The sequence below is a fragment of the Myotis nattereri genome (assembly GCF_964212035.1).
Source record: "Myotis nattereri genome assembly, chromosome: 11".
Classification (NCBI taxonomy): Eukaryota; Metazoa; Chordata; class Mammalia; order Chiroptera; family Vespertilionidae; genus Myotis; species Myotis nattereri.
In genome coordinates this window covers 71,656,341-71,672,076 of record NC_138086.1, presented here as the reverse complement: position 1 = coordinate 71,672,076, position 15,736 = coordinate 71,656,341, and the positions used below count along the sequence as shown (strand labels likewise).

At 42.8% G+C, this 15,736-nt stretch overlaps 1 protein-coding gene across 1 annotated transcript in view; it reads right to left on the bottom strand.

The window, feature by feature from the left end:
* Positions 1-11,880, bottom strand: part of SLC26A4 (solute carrier family 26 member 4) — a gene marked incomplete at its 5' end in the record, with an annotated part of 42,981 nt that extends 31,101 nt beyond the window's left edge. Inside the window, 5 exons of the mRNA XM_081101661.1 lie at positions 3,643-3,807; positions 4,445-4,629; positions 6,456-6,566; positions 10,093-10,232; positions 11,717-11,880. Of these exons, the coding sequence (XP_080957787.1) occupies positions 3,643-3,807; positions 4,445-4,629; positions 6,456-6,566; positions 10,093-10,232; positions 11,717-11,880 (765 nt within the window). The remainder of the gene's footprint in view (positions 1-3,642; positions 3,808-4,444; positions 4,630-6,455; positions 6,567-10,092; positions 10,233-11,716) is intronic.
* Positions 11,881-15,736: the final 3,856 nt, after the last annotated feature.

The following is a 15,736-nucleotide window of genomic DNA, read 5'->3' as shown; positions in this document are numbered from 1 at the left end:
CATGTGGATATATGTGCCACCTATACAGTCAGAATCTCTTATGAAAAGTTCTACAATAGAAAGTTTAACCTACGTGGAAATAAAATTCACCCATATAAACCAAGGTAGTCAGATTGTGCCCAAAGATATAGAGGTGATGCTCTAAGAAAGCACCTGTGGTTAGTGGTTAGAACATCACCCTAGGCACCAAAGGGTCCCAGGTTCGATTCCCTGCCAGCGGCACCCTGGCGGGTGTGCTCAGCAGTTAGAGTGTTGGCCCATGAAAGGAAGGGTCATGGTTTCAATTCCCAGTCAAGGGCATGTACCTTGGAACTGACTGGGGTGCGTGCGGGAGGTAACCAATTGATGTGTCTCTTTCACACCAAAGTTTCTCTTTCTCACTCTCTCCCTCTTTCTCCCTCCCTTCCACTCTCTAAAAATCAATAGAAAAAATATTCTCCAGTGAGGATTAAAAAAAAAAGAAAAAGAAAGAAAGCATTGAAAATTAAATCTAATTTAGTTGGCTATTAAAATACTATCTAAAATATGTTTAAATATGGGTACACATATAATTCCATATCCCACCTAGTATTCCAAATAATTCAAATCATGAAAATGAGCTTTTCAGTAATGGATAATATTTTACCACATTTTCTACCATATTTGGAGAATTTTAGGACCATTTCATTTAGATAAGTTCTTCATTCTTACCTAGCATTACCTGTGTGTATGAAGTAATAAAAAAATTATACCTAATATTACATATGAGGAAATTGTTTCAGTTAACTTTTGGAGCCAAATTTATTTCCAGAAATATCACAGACCTTTCATAATTACCCCTTGCCATCAGGCATTTCTTGCTATCAGAACTTGAGATATATATATATATATATATATATATATATATATATATATATATATCTCAACCCTTAAAGTGTTACTTTCTTTTTATCATAATGTCTTAAATTTTACATACTTAAGTAGATTCAAAGTAATGAATCTGATCAAGCTTAGGGGTGGCTTTCAAAACTCCTGCCATCTAGGCAAAGTTTATCAATGTGGTCTTCCTCCTTGTTAGGAGAAAAATGGGGCAGGTAGCAGCCATTTAGTAAGTGTAAAGAAAGTCTTCCTTTGTCAATTAAGACAAACCATTCAGAGTGAATGGTAGGAAAACATAGTCTCTCTTAAATAGACTTTGATTTACTTAGATAATTTAGTAGCTACATGGTAGCATGAAGAGTATTACTAATTCTGAATAATTTTTCTGCATCTTATACCCTATTCTGAATACTCTTTTCAGCATCTCTGGCATTTGTAAATTAATGTTTATATATACATTTTTTCTTTCCCAATATTTCATCCTCCACTTTTTTGTATGCATTATTTCTTGGTGTGTGGGTTTGTGTTTTTGGTTTTTTTTGTTTGTTTGTTTTGTTTTTGTGTGTGTGTGGGGGGGTCAATCCAAAATACAACCTTATAACAAAAGGACTGTTAACTACATTCTAAGGAAAGCATCTTCAACAATCTTAGTCTTTCTTGGAGGATTCCACTACCACTCTGCATTTGTGGAAGGATTCTTTCATGAATGATTGCAATTGGTAATGTCATAAGCAAAATTCTCTGTTCACGTACTGAGTGGCTCTTTCAACCCTTATGCAATCATTTCCCGACGTACTCATTCTTTTTTATCAAAAGAGGAGGCTTATAGTCACCATCACACAGGGATGGTTGAAATATCTTCAACCAACTTGGCTGACCTGGGAGGGATTCTTGCAAAATTCTATGACAGGTTGTAACCTGAGACTTCAAAAATGGTGTTCAAAAGAACATGTCAACTAATGATTGTGGTTGGACTGAGAACTTTTTTGACCTTGTTCTAGTGCTTCCTGATTACTTTTGTCCCTGTTGATCGCGGGATCCTTGGCATCAAGCTTCATCTTAAACAGAGTCCTAGGAGACCAGTTCCCTGTCTACAGAGGTCCTGCATGGCCAGGGTTAACCATTGGCCTAGGCCTCCTGTGATCTGTGTGGATGCAGACCTAGCAATGTTCATACAAGGCAGTGAGTACACTCAATAAGGAGTATCTGGGTGGATTCAGTGGGTTTGCATAGGGAATGAACGATGCCTGGCATATGGTAGGTAGTCAATAAATACTTATTGATTGAATTAATGACAAAGAAGGAATAAGTGAATGGTTGATGGGGAAAATGTGAGAGCAAGAAAAAGCAGGCTGTCTCAGGGACTGCAAAAGTGAGCCTGTCAGGTTTCAGATCAAACCAAGGACTTGGTAGGAAAAAAAGCAACAATGACAAAAATAATCCTGAGTCAAAAATCAGCCTGTGCTAAAGCGTTCTAATAGACTGAAAGCCTGGGGAGTGGACAGTAAGCTCCATGAGGTCTATTATTTTCATGATAATGAAAATAATATTACTATGAGTTTTTACTATGTGCCAGATAATTTGCTAAGTGCTATACACAATTTTTCTTTTTTAATCCTCACAACTTTAATAGGTACTATTATTCCCATTTTACAATAGAGGACACTGAGGCTTAGAGAAATATAACATGCCCAAACTTACATGAGTAATAGGTGGTAGAACCAAGACTACAACCCAGGCTTATTGAAGTTCAGCATCCATGATCTTAACTACTGTTATATTTCCTCCTCTATCACTGCTTAGCATAGTAACTGACCATAATAGGCACTGGATAATATTTGTTGAATGGATGGAGTAATGTGGGATGCTGGCACTGTTGTGAAATTGGGCAAATTCCTGACCACCTCACTAGTTTTTAGATATATACGCATGGCCTTACATTGTTTTAGAAGCTAATACATGGATCATTAAAGGACTCCATTCTTAATGTTGACATGTTATTTTTGCATATCATTTCCCCCCAAGCCAGGGTGACATCATGTTACTATTATCATCACTTTCAAGCATCAAAAACATGTCTCACATAGAACATATATTTAGATACAAGAACTTTTCAATCTAATTAGTGTGCTCTACATCCTTCTTTTGCATCTCTTTTGCATGTTGAATCATCTCTGAATCTAATGTTCCTTTTTATCTATAATTGCTCAGACATTTACATTATACATTTTATGGACTCTCAGAGTTAAAAAGGGCTTTAGAGATGCATGTCCAATTGTTTCATTTTACAAATAAAAAAATAAAAGAGCCTTGAGATGTGAAATAATAATTTCAAAGTAATGACTTTTATCGAGTACTTGTTCTGTGCCGGCCTCTGGGCCAAAATGCTCCTCATTTATCTTTATTTAACTTAGTTGGTAGATACGATCAGCCATTATCCTACATTATGTACTAGAGGGCAATTAGCTTGTCGGAGGCAAAGATGAAACTGGAACTCATCTGTTGCCCCCCTGAGCAGTCCTAGCTTCACTATACCACTTCGTTTTCATCAGTATTTTTAAGCGCACTGACACTTCTGAAACCATTTTGACCAACTGAGAATAATGATTTGAAAAATCTGCCTTTTTCAATGTTACTCGTGACTTTATTGCTTTTTTCAGAGAAGGATGCTTTCGGTGACTCCCAAAGTATGGCATGGAGGAACATACGCTCTACAGACTCAGGTTAAAGAGGAAAAGAGCACATTCTCAGTGAGCCATACCTAGAGTGAGAAGAAACACTTACATAGATAATGGAGAGAACGCCGTTATAGTTCTTGGTTGAAACGTTGAGAATGATCTTTAGCTGGGAGACCAACACTTGGAAGGCAGCAGCTGTTGTGAATCCGCCAATCAAAGGGTCAGCCAAGTACCTCACTATGAATCCAATCTGCAAACCCCCAAACACCAACTAGAACAAGAAAAGGAAGAATGTTTAATTAAATGTTTGCCTGGGAGAAGAATCTACTCGCTTGAACTATTAACAAATTAAACTTTACACCAATTTAAACTCTGGTAACCTGCCTATAACAAAAATACTTGTAGGAAACAAATCTGAATTTCTTAATGCCCCACCTCTCCTCCCCCTCCCCCCCTCCATCACTCTAAAATGTGAAAAAAGTGAGTAATATTAACCTTGAAGTATTTCTAGATATGTACTAAGAAGAGCAAAAAATATGCACCTATTCCTGTGATCTTTTGCAAAATAACAAGAAATGAGTTATTCTGACTACTGGACTGAAAATTAAAAGAATTGTTTAGAATGAACGCCACTATGTTATGTTATCTGCACCAATAGAAATGCCTTCCTTCTATTGATATAATTGTTCCCCTCCCCTTTTTCATAAATACCCATTGCCTTCATCTCCTAATTGGAACATTAACTGGGCTTTTGCCTGAATCAATGCTTTTGGAATAGCTATTCTTATTGATCTCAGTAAATGATTGTTGCTTCTCACTTTAAAGGACCTTTTATTTTTAGGTCATCAACAGTTAATTACTTCAAATAAAAATCATGCCAATCTATATTTTACTTGTAAATCCATTACCTGTATGATTCCAACCAAAAGAGTAAGGGTGCTTGCAATCAATATTCTTGCTGCATCTCTAGCCCCATTGTCTATCATGGTAGCATTTGATATAGTTCCATTACTGCTGGGTATGAGAAATTTTTCATCTGGGGCCAGGCTCAGAACAACAGATCCCACCATCAAACTGACCACTGGGAAAGGTCCTGGGAGAAAAAGTCTCTATCAATTAATAATTATTAATTACAAGTGTTTAGGTTCAACATGTCATGTCTACATAGGATTAGAAAGATGTGTGAGATAATTAGCTGTGATTGGGAAAAATCTATATTGTTTGTTCATAAAAGAAGCTATAAAGCAAATGTTTTAAGGCATTCAGGATCCAGAAATGAGCAAGAGAGAGACATGTAGGTAGATAATTACAATACAGCTTTCTACATGTACAGAAAGGGTGTCTAACCTATCCTTGTGTGATCTCCATTGGTGGTGGTGTGGGGATGGGAAGGGGGAATGTTGTCAGGTAAAGTTTCCTGGCAGAGATGGCATAGAAGCTGAGTCTTTACTTGTTCCATCTTACTTTTGTTCCTAGAGCATCCAGGGTTCTATTCTGTGGAGCTGAGTACCTTGATCAATACCACAGGGCTCAAGTTAGAATAGACACAGTACAGGGAAGGTATAGTTTCCCTTTTTCTCTTTTCAAGACAAATTATTTTTTTTCATATATCAAATGCCAGTCTATAAGAGTCTATGTTTAAAAAGTACTCCTTTTCTTCCAGCAACTTCTCCACTTACTGCTGATATGTTTGTTCATGATGATGTTGACCCTACCCTTTAATCGTGGAAGGCTTTAACAACTGGGAGGGCCCAGTACCAAAATCCAGTAACCTGAAATGTCTACATGGGTAGAATACAAAAGAGAAAAAAATCAGCTTCTATGTTTCTTATCTCATCAAGCATTTGGTATTGATCAGTTCTCCCAGGTGAGGAAATTCTTTCAATCACTAAAACCTCTTCCTAACCTCCTTACAGAGACAAAGCAATATGCCAGATACTGGGGGACATCAAATTAAGGACAAGGATATGGGTTGGGGATATAGTGGACAGTTGTCTTTGTTTCATGATATGTAGACATGTCTGGTATGTGGATGGATGGATGTGCAAAATTACCTCAAGGGTAAACATCAAAGTAGTAGAGTAGCATTAAAACATTTACTTAGTAGAACATTCTAGCAAAAGAAAATTCAAATTTTAGGTACTGCAGGAAATAAACCTATTTTGAACCATACTAAGAAGGAAAGCCAAGCTTAGTTTCAAAATTGTTTTGGCACGATTCTGTCAGTCTTCCAATCTTACTGACTTAAAAATAAGTATGCTCTTTAATGAAATAATGAATATGTATTTGATGAACATAATTTAGTAAATGCTAAGCCAGTCTGGTAAAACAGTAAGTTCAAAGACCTCTTGAAGATTTTTATGGTCATTTTTTGTTATGGAAGAGAACGCTTTCAAAATATGGAGTCAAATCCTATCCTATATAATAAAAGGCTAATATGCAAATTGTCTCCTCAGGAGTTTGACAGGGAGTTCAACCACTCACTATGACATACGCTGACCACCAGGGGGGACACGGAACAAAGGAAGGCCCCAACCGGCAGCATGAAGGCTCCGATCAGCCCTGATCACCAGCCAGACCTAGGGACCCTACCCGTGCATGAATTTCATGCACCGGGCCTCTAGTTTATTATAATAAAAAAAACTAAACCATGCCAAAATATGAAGGTAGGCTGTCATTTTAACCATTTTTCAATTTCTCTGCTTCATGAAAAAAGAGTTAACTATAAAGTAAACTGAAGACAAAATATTCTGAAAGCTAAGAAGAACCATTTGCATCTCTGAATAGAAAAAGCAGGCAGAGCACTAAAGGCCTATTTCCCTGGAAAACATTAACAAAGATATGGAAGCAAAATACACACAATATGGCCAAACATATTAAACAGGAATAATACAAATTGTAGTATATGCTTATAATTACCAACTGAGATGTGTCTTGATGTTCCAAAGATAAAGTATGTCAGGATAGGGAAAAAAGCAGAGTAGAGACCATATCCAACAGGAACTGCAGCTAGTAAAGCGTACGCCATACCTGAAAGAATATCCAAAGGGATTGAATTCACAAACAAAAGGGACAGTATATTTCTACTGTGCAAAGAAAGGCCTTTCATAGAGTTCCCCAATTTGCAGCTTGTCCTGAGCTTTCCCTTACTGTGCATGCAGTCTGTGGCTAGGCTAGTTTGCAGACCATGATTGAAATCTGCTGGGATAATGATTGCATCTACACCAATCAACGGCTCTAAAGAACTGACTCAACTGATCAGTAATTGAATCACTCACTGATTACAGGAGTGGAAAAAGGAATCAAGTCAGCTAATGATTAAAAACTTCGTCATTCTGTTCAAAGGTTTATACTACCAGTTGTGCATTTAGGCAGTTTCACCTGAATTCCGTGTTTCTGTGTTCTGAGGAACACAGTCATTGTTGCTCTGCCCTAACTTGTTGGGGAACAGAAATTAGATTCAAACAAAGAAAAAAAATGACAATTGTACAAAGTGGTAGGCAAGACAATGCCCCTGGGCTCTCCACTCAGACATCAACTTCTCCACTACACTAACCCAAGCAGTTCTGGGGGCATGAGTGTCTTCTGGCCCGAAGAAATCTCAACCTATCCATGTACATGAGGGGTAGAAGATGATAATGATGTGCTCTTTTCCTTGGTTTAAATACTTCTTACATAGTCAGCACATTTTAGTCCATATTACCTTCCCATATTTCATTCACTTAAAGTGAGAAAAAAATAAAGCCCTTTATAAGAGTAAGAAAAAAAAGTGTGGGTACAACCTAAATATTCTGGCCCATAGGTGCCCCAAAATTATGTTTTGGATGAATACCTCAAAATAAGGAAGTAGTTAACTAAATTATACTTTATAAACTATTATTCACTGAAATAAAATTTATGTGATGTATAGAAATACATTTACATGGACATATGTAAAGTACAAAAAAAGAGAAAAAGTAGAATTTAAGATAGTGCATATATATGCTCCCACTTTTGTAAAAATAAGCATGCACATCATATGCATAAAAATAATATGGCCCCAGCTGGGTGGCTAAGTCCTTCTTAAACTTTCACTTCCCGAAACTTGGCTCAGCTGTTCTTACAGGCCTGAAAACGGGAACTCTTTCAGTTTTCATATAGTGTCCTACTTAGGCACAACTGCTACTTAGATATACCCTAATCATCTTTATTATAAAAGGATTTGGTAAGCCCAGCTGCTGTGGTTCAGTGGTTGAGCATCCACCCATGCACCAAGAGGTTGCCAGTTCAATTTCTGATCAGGTCACATCCTTCCTATCCCCCAGGAGTCAAAGGATGTGTCCATCTCACACCTATGAGTCCACTGTGCACACAAGAACTTGTCCTCATTTAACTTAGGAAATGCACAGCCCCATCCCAGATTCCCAACCACCTCTGAGATTTAAAACATGGTTTACCAGGCCTGACCGGGCAGCTCAGCTGGTTAGAGCCTTATCCTGATAAGCCAAGATTTCAGGTTTGATCCCCAGTCAGGGCACAAACAAGAATCAGCCAATGCCCTAGCTGGTTTGGCTCAGTGGATAGAGCATCAGCCTGCGGACTGAAGGGTCCCAGGTGAAGGGCACATGCCTGGGTTGTGGGCTCAATCCCCAGGAGGGGGCAGGCAGGAAGTAGCTGACCAATGATTCTCTCTCATCATTGATGTTTCTATCTCTCTCTCCCTCTCTCTTCTTCTCTGAAATCAATAAAAAATATATTTTTAAAAAAAGAATCAACCAATGCCCTTGCCAGTGTGGCTCAATGGTTGTGCATCACCCCCAACCCTGGTCAGGACACATGCCTGGGTTATGGGCTCGCTCCCTGGTAAGGGGTGTGCAGGAGGAAGCCCACTGATGTTCTGCTCTCACATGGATGTTTCTCTTTCTCTCTCCCTCTCCCTCTCTAAAAATTAAATTTAAAAAATCAACCAATGAATGCATAAATAAGTGGAACAACAAATTGATCTCTCTCTTTCTCTCTCTCTCTCTCTCTCTCTCTCTCTCTCTCTCTCTCTCTCTCTCTCTCCCTCAAATTAATAAAAAACCAAAACCAAAAAACTGTGGTTGACCAGACTGACACTCCACACTGGGACCACAAAACATCCTCCTTCTCTATGGGAATCCACCTGGCCTGCCCTGAGTAATCTTAAGAGCTTCACAAGCAAATTTTGGCTCATGAATTGCTCAACAACTATTTCTAATTTCTGAAAAAGACTATTACTAAGCCATCTTTCTACATTCTTCCCCACCCCACCCCACCCCACTTCCCTCATGCGGCAAACTCAGACTTAACCTTTAGGGAAACACACCTCTGACAACCTACAGAAAGCCATTCCCAATCCCCTAAAGGCTGGGTTGAGTGCACCTGTGTGCACTCCCTTAGCAGGCAATGGTACTTATCCCTACCACAGCCTTTATACCCAGTTGTTATCTATTTTTCCACTGAACTATGAGCTCCTTGTAAGCAAGTGGTATATTTTATTCATGCCAGCATACCTAGTGCCTGGCACATAGTAGATGCTCCATAAAGTTATAATAAATAGATGAGATTTCTGTGTTCATGATCCCAGGGCTTTGTAGAATTGGGGGGAGGGTAGAAGCAAGATTGGGGGTGGGAGACAGGAGAATGTTATTCACCAACTAGGCAATGGATTTGCAAGATGCTCATGGAAATGTTATATAAAGCCAGTTTTTTGTTGTTGTTTTTTTAAAAAAAGTAATAACCACCTATGCTGGGACATTTTGCCAGAGATTAAAATAAGGGGATGGATTAAAAGGAGGGGGAGGGGAACAGAAAAAAACACTTATGTGTAGTTCAGGCTAAAATACATCCTCCACTTTCCTTTAAGCCAGTTTCAAAGGGCAGGGTCAAGACCATGTGTGAGATGTAAAGTAACTTTACGGGCTGTAATTATCATTTAAAAATATATGGAAGCATAATAAAACAAGACAATAGAAAATATCAGAGTCCATCTCTTGTAGTGAGATATTATTTAACAAAAGGAGCTATATGTGCACAGATTGTGATGTAATACATATTTGTTACTGTGAATTATGGTCAATAAAAGTTGGGAAGCCACTGCTTAGGAAATAGGGTTGTAGTTGGGGCCATGCAGGGTGGGGAACATCCTGAGAAACCATTTGGTCTGGCCCTGCCAAGGCATTAGGGGTGAGTTAATTAACTGTTTGGCCAAATATAGCAGGCTAATTTTTAAGACGATAATTTTGTATGGCCCGTGAATGATGTTGTAAATATCCAAATGGCCCTTGGCAGAAAAGAGGTTCCCCACCCCTGAGAGAAACAGCACAGTTTCCCAGAAAGAGAACTCTAAGGAAGAGGAGGAAGAAAGATGCAACTTCCTCCACTAAGAGGCTCTGGAGGAAAGATGACGCCTTCGAAGGTGAGCAAGCTCTTGGTACAGACCCATGGGAGCTGGGGGGGGGGGGGGGAGAAATCAGGGGGGGTGGGGTGGGGAGGGTCATGAACTGCTTCTGGAGACTGATTCACAACCACTGGGGCCAGTCCACCAACACCTTACCTTGCAGGGTACCCACTAGCCCAGTGCTAACTCCCGAGATGATGTCACTGAGCAGCCATTCCTTGACTCGGTATTTGGGGAGCCAGTCCAAGATGGGCAAGAGAGTCTTCAGCACACCAACGGCTCTTTTTCTTGAACAGCTGTCAAAAAGCAAGAAAACTGGGTTTCCAATCTCATCTCAGCCGCAAGCAATCACAAAGTTTTGAACTGAGCCCTTCATGGTTTCTAAATGTTTACAACTATTTAGAAAGAGAATGAGAACCGCAAATATCAACACTGAAGCACTGACCATGCTTTTGCCAAGAACTCTACCCTTTTAAACGCACCGCACCGTGATAAGAAACACAGGATTAAGTGCCCCCCCCCACCTTCTTAATCCTCTGAGAAAATATCCCTACACAAGCACCCATTTTCTGGCCCAGCCATACATTGATCAATGGGGAGCCTCTAAATGGAGATTAATTTTCAGACTTCCATCCCCAGGCGCCTTCTTCTACTTCTCTTTTTCTTTTAAGAAAAATAAACATGCTCTGTATATTTTGGCAATACAAGCTTGGAACCAGTTTTACAAAACTCTTAGCATGATAAATGCACACCTTGCTGTATCTTGCTAGTTAGTATTTTTTAAACTCAACAACCAAGAGATAAAAGAAAACAATATTAGCAGTAAGTGAACATTCTTTGACTCCTGATAATGGAATTGTGAATATATATATATAAACTTACATGTACTGGGTATATATTTTTAAATATATATATAATATATAATATATACATATATGCATGGTGGGGCAAAAGTAGGTGGAGCAAAAGCATACACACACACAGGGGTTTGGGGCAAAAGGAGGTTCACAGTTGTGAGTATGAGAAACACAAAGTTCATTCTTGCATTATTATCCATTAATTATTGTATTACTTTCCATACAAACAACTGTAAGCCTACTTTTGCCCCAAAATATATATGGAGAGAGAAAAAGAGAAACAGGGTTGGGGGGAGTGGCAAGTGGGTGTCAAGAGATGAAAGAAGATTAACTCAGAGTAGATCATCATTGAAGCTGGGTGATGGATAAAAACATGGAGATGAGGTTCATTATACTACTCTTTACTTTTATATGTATTTTAAATGTTCTATTTTTTTTTTTTAAAAAAGGTTTTTAAAGAGAGAATCCGGCAGCAATCTCTAATTCTGTGTCTGGGATATCTAATAACAGGCGGCCGGTTTGGGTGCAGAGACGGACAGAGGCTTTCCCGGGGTCCCCCACCTGATGGGAAGGCCGCGGGGCACGGCGCTCTCCCGCGTCTGGCCGTCACTCCGTCTCTGGGTGGCATCCTGCCTGAAGGAGCTTGGGCTTTGGACTCCTCCTGGTCAGGTGATGCCTTCACCCATCATCTCTTTTTAATCGAGCCCCTTCCTTCCCCACTCTCCTCAGCCGGGCCATCACCACAAAGCAGTGGGGACCCGCTGGATCCCCAAGGAGCGCTCCAGATGTCCCCCAAAGAGGAAGAGAGACAGGACTCCCGGGACACCCTCTGCCCAGAGAGAAGTTCTGAGACTAGAGTCAACTTCCAAAGGAGAACGACGAGCCTCGCTCCCACCAGGACGGACGCGTGGCCGGCGGCTGACCTGCAGCTCCGGGCCAGGCGCTCCCGCAGCGTCCTGCGCTCCTGCAGGCGCCGCTCGTACCGCCGCTGGAAGGCGAGCTCGCTGAACACCGGCCTCGACACCACGTAGCTGCCGCTGTACTCGGGGAGCTGCGGCGGCTCCAGCCTGCGGCCGGGCGCTTCCATGACCTTCGAGGAGGAGGAGGAGGACGAGGAAGGAGGCGAGGGAACCGGGAAGGAGAAGAAACGGTGAAGAGGACGGGGCAGGGAGAGGCGACCGGCGGCCAGCGGGTCCTGGAGAGCCTGGACGGCCCGGGCGCGCCGCCACCTGCGGGGGCCACCTGAAGACCCCCGGTTGCGCAGCCCACACCTGCTCCCGGGGCTCCCCAACTCTGAGAGGAGTGAGCCCCGCGTTGGGGGCGTCGGGAGCTGGACCCAGTCGGCCCCCGCAGACAGGCAGCCAGGGCACTGTCCGCGTTCTGAAATCTCCCCAAACTCGGGCTGGAACCCTGGCGTGGGCCAGGCTGGAACGGGACCTTGGGAGCGTCCCCCCCGCCCCCCGCCCCCCGCCCCTGAGCCGGGGCACAGCCTCAGGCGCGCACTAGAGAGAAGCGCAGCCCCGCGCCAGGCGTGGGACCCTCCGGCCGCGCGCCCGGGTCCGAGGCCGTGCGCTCTGCAGGCAGGCTCCCCGTGCAGGTCGCCGCTCCCCTGGGGACATAACTTGGGGCGGGTGGGGCAGATCTCTCCTCCGGCCTGTCTCCCAGCTTTCTCCTCACTCTCAGCTTCTCAGAAAGAAAGCCGTCCCGCGCCCGCCCGCCCGCTCCAGGCCCCCACACGGTCCCATCTCCAACCAGCGACTCTTCCTAGGAGCCCAGCCCGGGCTGGGTGGCGAGGGCGACACCTGCAGCGGCGATCTCACCTGTTGTGGCTCCGCTCGTGCCCCGCCCGGAATGCCCCGGGCACGGCCGTTCCGCTGCCTTTATAGAGCTCGCAGAAGGCAGGGACACGTTTTATTTATGGAGCAATAGAGACACCTAAGTTGAAAAGAGGGACACACAGGCATCTGTCTTTCCCCATCTGTCCTGCCGGGAAGTAAATCCTACCCCTCCCGCATTCTTTCTCTGTCCAGAACCTTACTGGCCGTCACTCACTAATGGAGGCTGGGAAGCCAGGGGCCAGGCAGCCCGGGAGGACTTGTTGTGGCAGTGCAGGGCCCCACATAGGTGTCAGCGATCGCTGGCCTTGCCCGGGTTGTGCGAACCAGGAACTCCACAGTCTGACGCACCGCTCTCACAGGAGGTGAGAAGGGGCAGTGGCCGGGTTGGTACTTAGAAATACAGGCTTGGGACTTCTAGGAAGTCTTTCTTTAGAAGTACCCAGTGAGTGCTGGCTACAGAGAATTCATGATTTGTTCATAGATTTAAGATACATAGTTTCTCTCTCTCTCTCTCTCTCTCTCTCTCTCTCTCTCTCTCTCTCTCTCTCTCTCATTTCACAATCAAATCAAGTGTCCAGGTGGCCCCTTTCTTACCTGGCTGACTCTTTGGTTCTATCTTCTCATTGATCTGCACCTCCAGGAGGGAATATGCTGGACTAGACAGGAATCTAGACCAAAAGAGAGTGAGAGGAAGTCGGATCTATCCTACCTCATCAGTGTTGTGTTTTCTTCTGGGAAGACTCTTGTTTAAACGGACGTGCAGGTTGACAGAAGGGAGAGCGAGTTGGGTGAACAGGATGCTTCTCTCCTGATTACCAGTGTTCTGCAGCAAACACAGAGTGGCTCTGGACACCAGCCTTGGGGTACCCACCCAGCTGGGAAGCACAGACCAGACAGTTCCCTACGCGCCCAGAGACAGAATGCAAGTGCGAAGTCCTGACATTGTACTGGACATGATGCGCACAGGAGCTTTTTCTGAGGAATGAATGAGCCACCAGCTTTCAACAGATCTTCAAAAGCTTTTTTGATCCAACAAGGTTATAACCCTTGAAGAAGGGACCTAAAAAGAAAATCCAAATCATGAACTTTGGAATTCTTACTGGATAAGAATTAAGAACTAATTCTTAATTCTTAGGCTTGGTTCATAACTGAGGACTACTTTGTCCTCCAGGAAACATCTGGCAATGTCCAGAGACATTTTTGGTTGTCACCCCTGGGGGGAATGTTACTGAAATCTAGTGAAGAGAGGTCAGGAATGCTACTAACATCCTATGATGGAGTTTGCAGTCCCCTTTAAGATTCTGTAAGTTATTAAAATGTACGTTTAGCCCTAGCCAGTTGGCTCAGTGGATAGAGTGTCTGCCCCCGGACTGAAGGGTCCCGGGTTTGATTCCAGTCAAGGGCACATTCCTTAGTTGCAGGCTAGATCCCTGGCCTTGGTCGGAGTGCAAGAGTGGGAGGCAACCAATTGATGTGTCTCTCTCACATCCATGATTCTCTTTTTGTCTCTCCCTCTCCCTTCCACTCTCTCTAAAAATCAATGGAAAAATATCCTCGGTGAGGATTTTTTAAAAATACATTTATTAATAAATTGATATGTGACACTAAACATATATATATGTTATATATATATTATACATTACACACACACACACACACACACACACACACACTCTAGAGGCCCGGTGCACAGGATTCATGCACTCGATGGTGGGGGACTCAGCCAGCCTGCGCCCTCTTGCAATCCGGGAGCCCTTGGGAGCGCTGCCGTGGAGGCAGGAGAGGCTGCCTCCACTGCTATTGTGCTCACCAGCTGTGAGCCCAGCTTCTGGGCTTCTGGCTGAGCAGTGTTCCCCCTGTGGGAGCACACTGACCACCAGGGGGCAGCTCCTGCATTGAGCATCTGCCCCCTGGTGGTAAGTGCACATCATAGTATGCTTTTATTATATAGGATACGGAGACATATAGAGTACACAGCTATCCATAGTGTACATGCACTTCTATAAGCACATTATTGTTGTATGTGAAACTCAACTACACTGAAAGGGTTTGTTTAAAATATCTTTTTATTAACATCAGAGGGGGAGAGAGAAACATCAATGATGACAAAGAATCACTGATGGGTTGCCTCCTGCACGCCCCCTACTGGGGATCAAGTCCACAACATGGGCATGTGCCCTTGACCAGAATCAAACCCGGGACCCTTCAGTGCACAAGGCAACACTCTATCCACTGAGCGAAACCAGCGAGGGTGAGGAGAGGATTTTTTTTTTAAGTGGATTTTGACTGTACCCACTCTGTAAACCCTCACACACATCTTTACAGCCCAGTTAAGAACATTCCTTGATGCTTTCATTCAGATTAAGTTTATTTCTTTTCTGGATTCTCTTGGTACCTTATCAGATTCTCTCTTTTTTGTTGTTGTTTATCCTCACCTGAGGACATTTTTTTTGCCATTTCTTTTCAGAGAGAGTAGAAGAGAGGGGAGAGGGAAGAAGGGGGGAAAGGGAGAGAGGAGAGAGGAGAGAGAGAGAGAGAGAGAGAGAGAGAGAGAGAGAGAGAGAAAGGAGAGCTGATCCTCTTTTAAACTGTCTTTTACTATCCATCTTAGTATCATAATTTTATTTACATACAAGTCTTATCTCCCTCACTAGACAAAATCTTCTTGAGGACACTTTGACTACCTTCAACCATTAATGCTTTCTAACAGATATATTTATAGCCCAAAGATTTTTTAAATAGTTTATTGATTTTTACAGAGAGAGGAAAGTAGAGTGAGTGAGAGAGAAACATCCGTGCAGAGTGAATCTGATCCAGCCAAACTTGGGGCATGCACCCTGACCTGGCATCCAACCAGCAGCCTTTCAGTACACAGGAGGAGGCCCAAGCACCTGAGCCTCGCCGGCCAGGACGAGCCCACAGATTCTCTTTAAAAAACTAAAAATACAATACATATTGGTGTGCAACTTTTTTAAAAAATTAAGGCTATGTCACAAATATCTGTCTAGGTGAGTTCATATGAATTTTTGTTAACTTTGTCAATAGCTGCCTGGGACCTAATACTATTAACTCATTCATACTGAGGTCCACAGTAACTCACCTGGA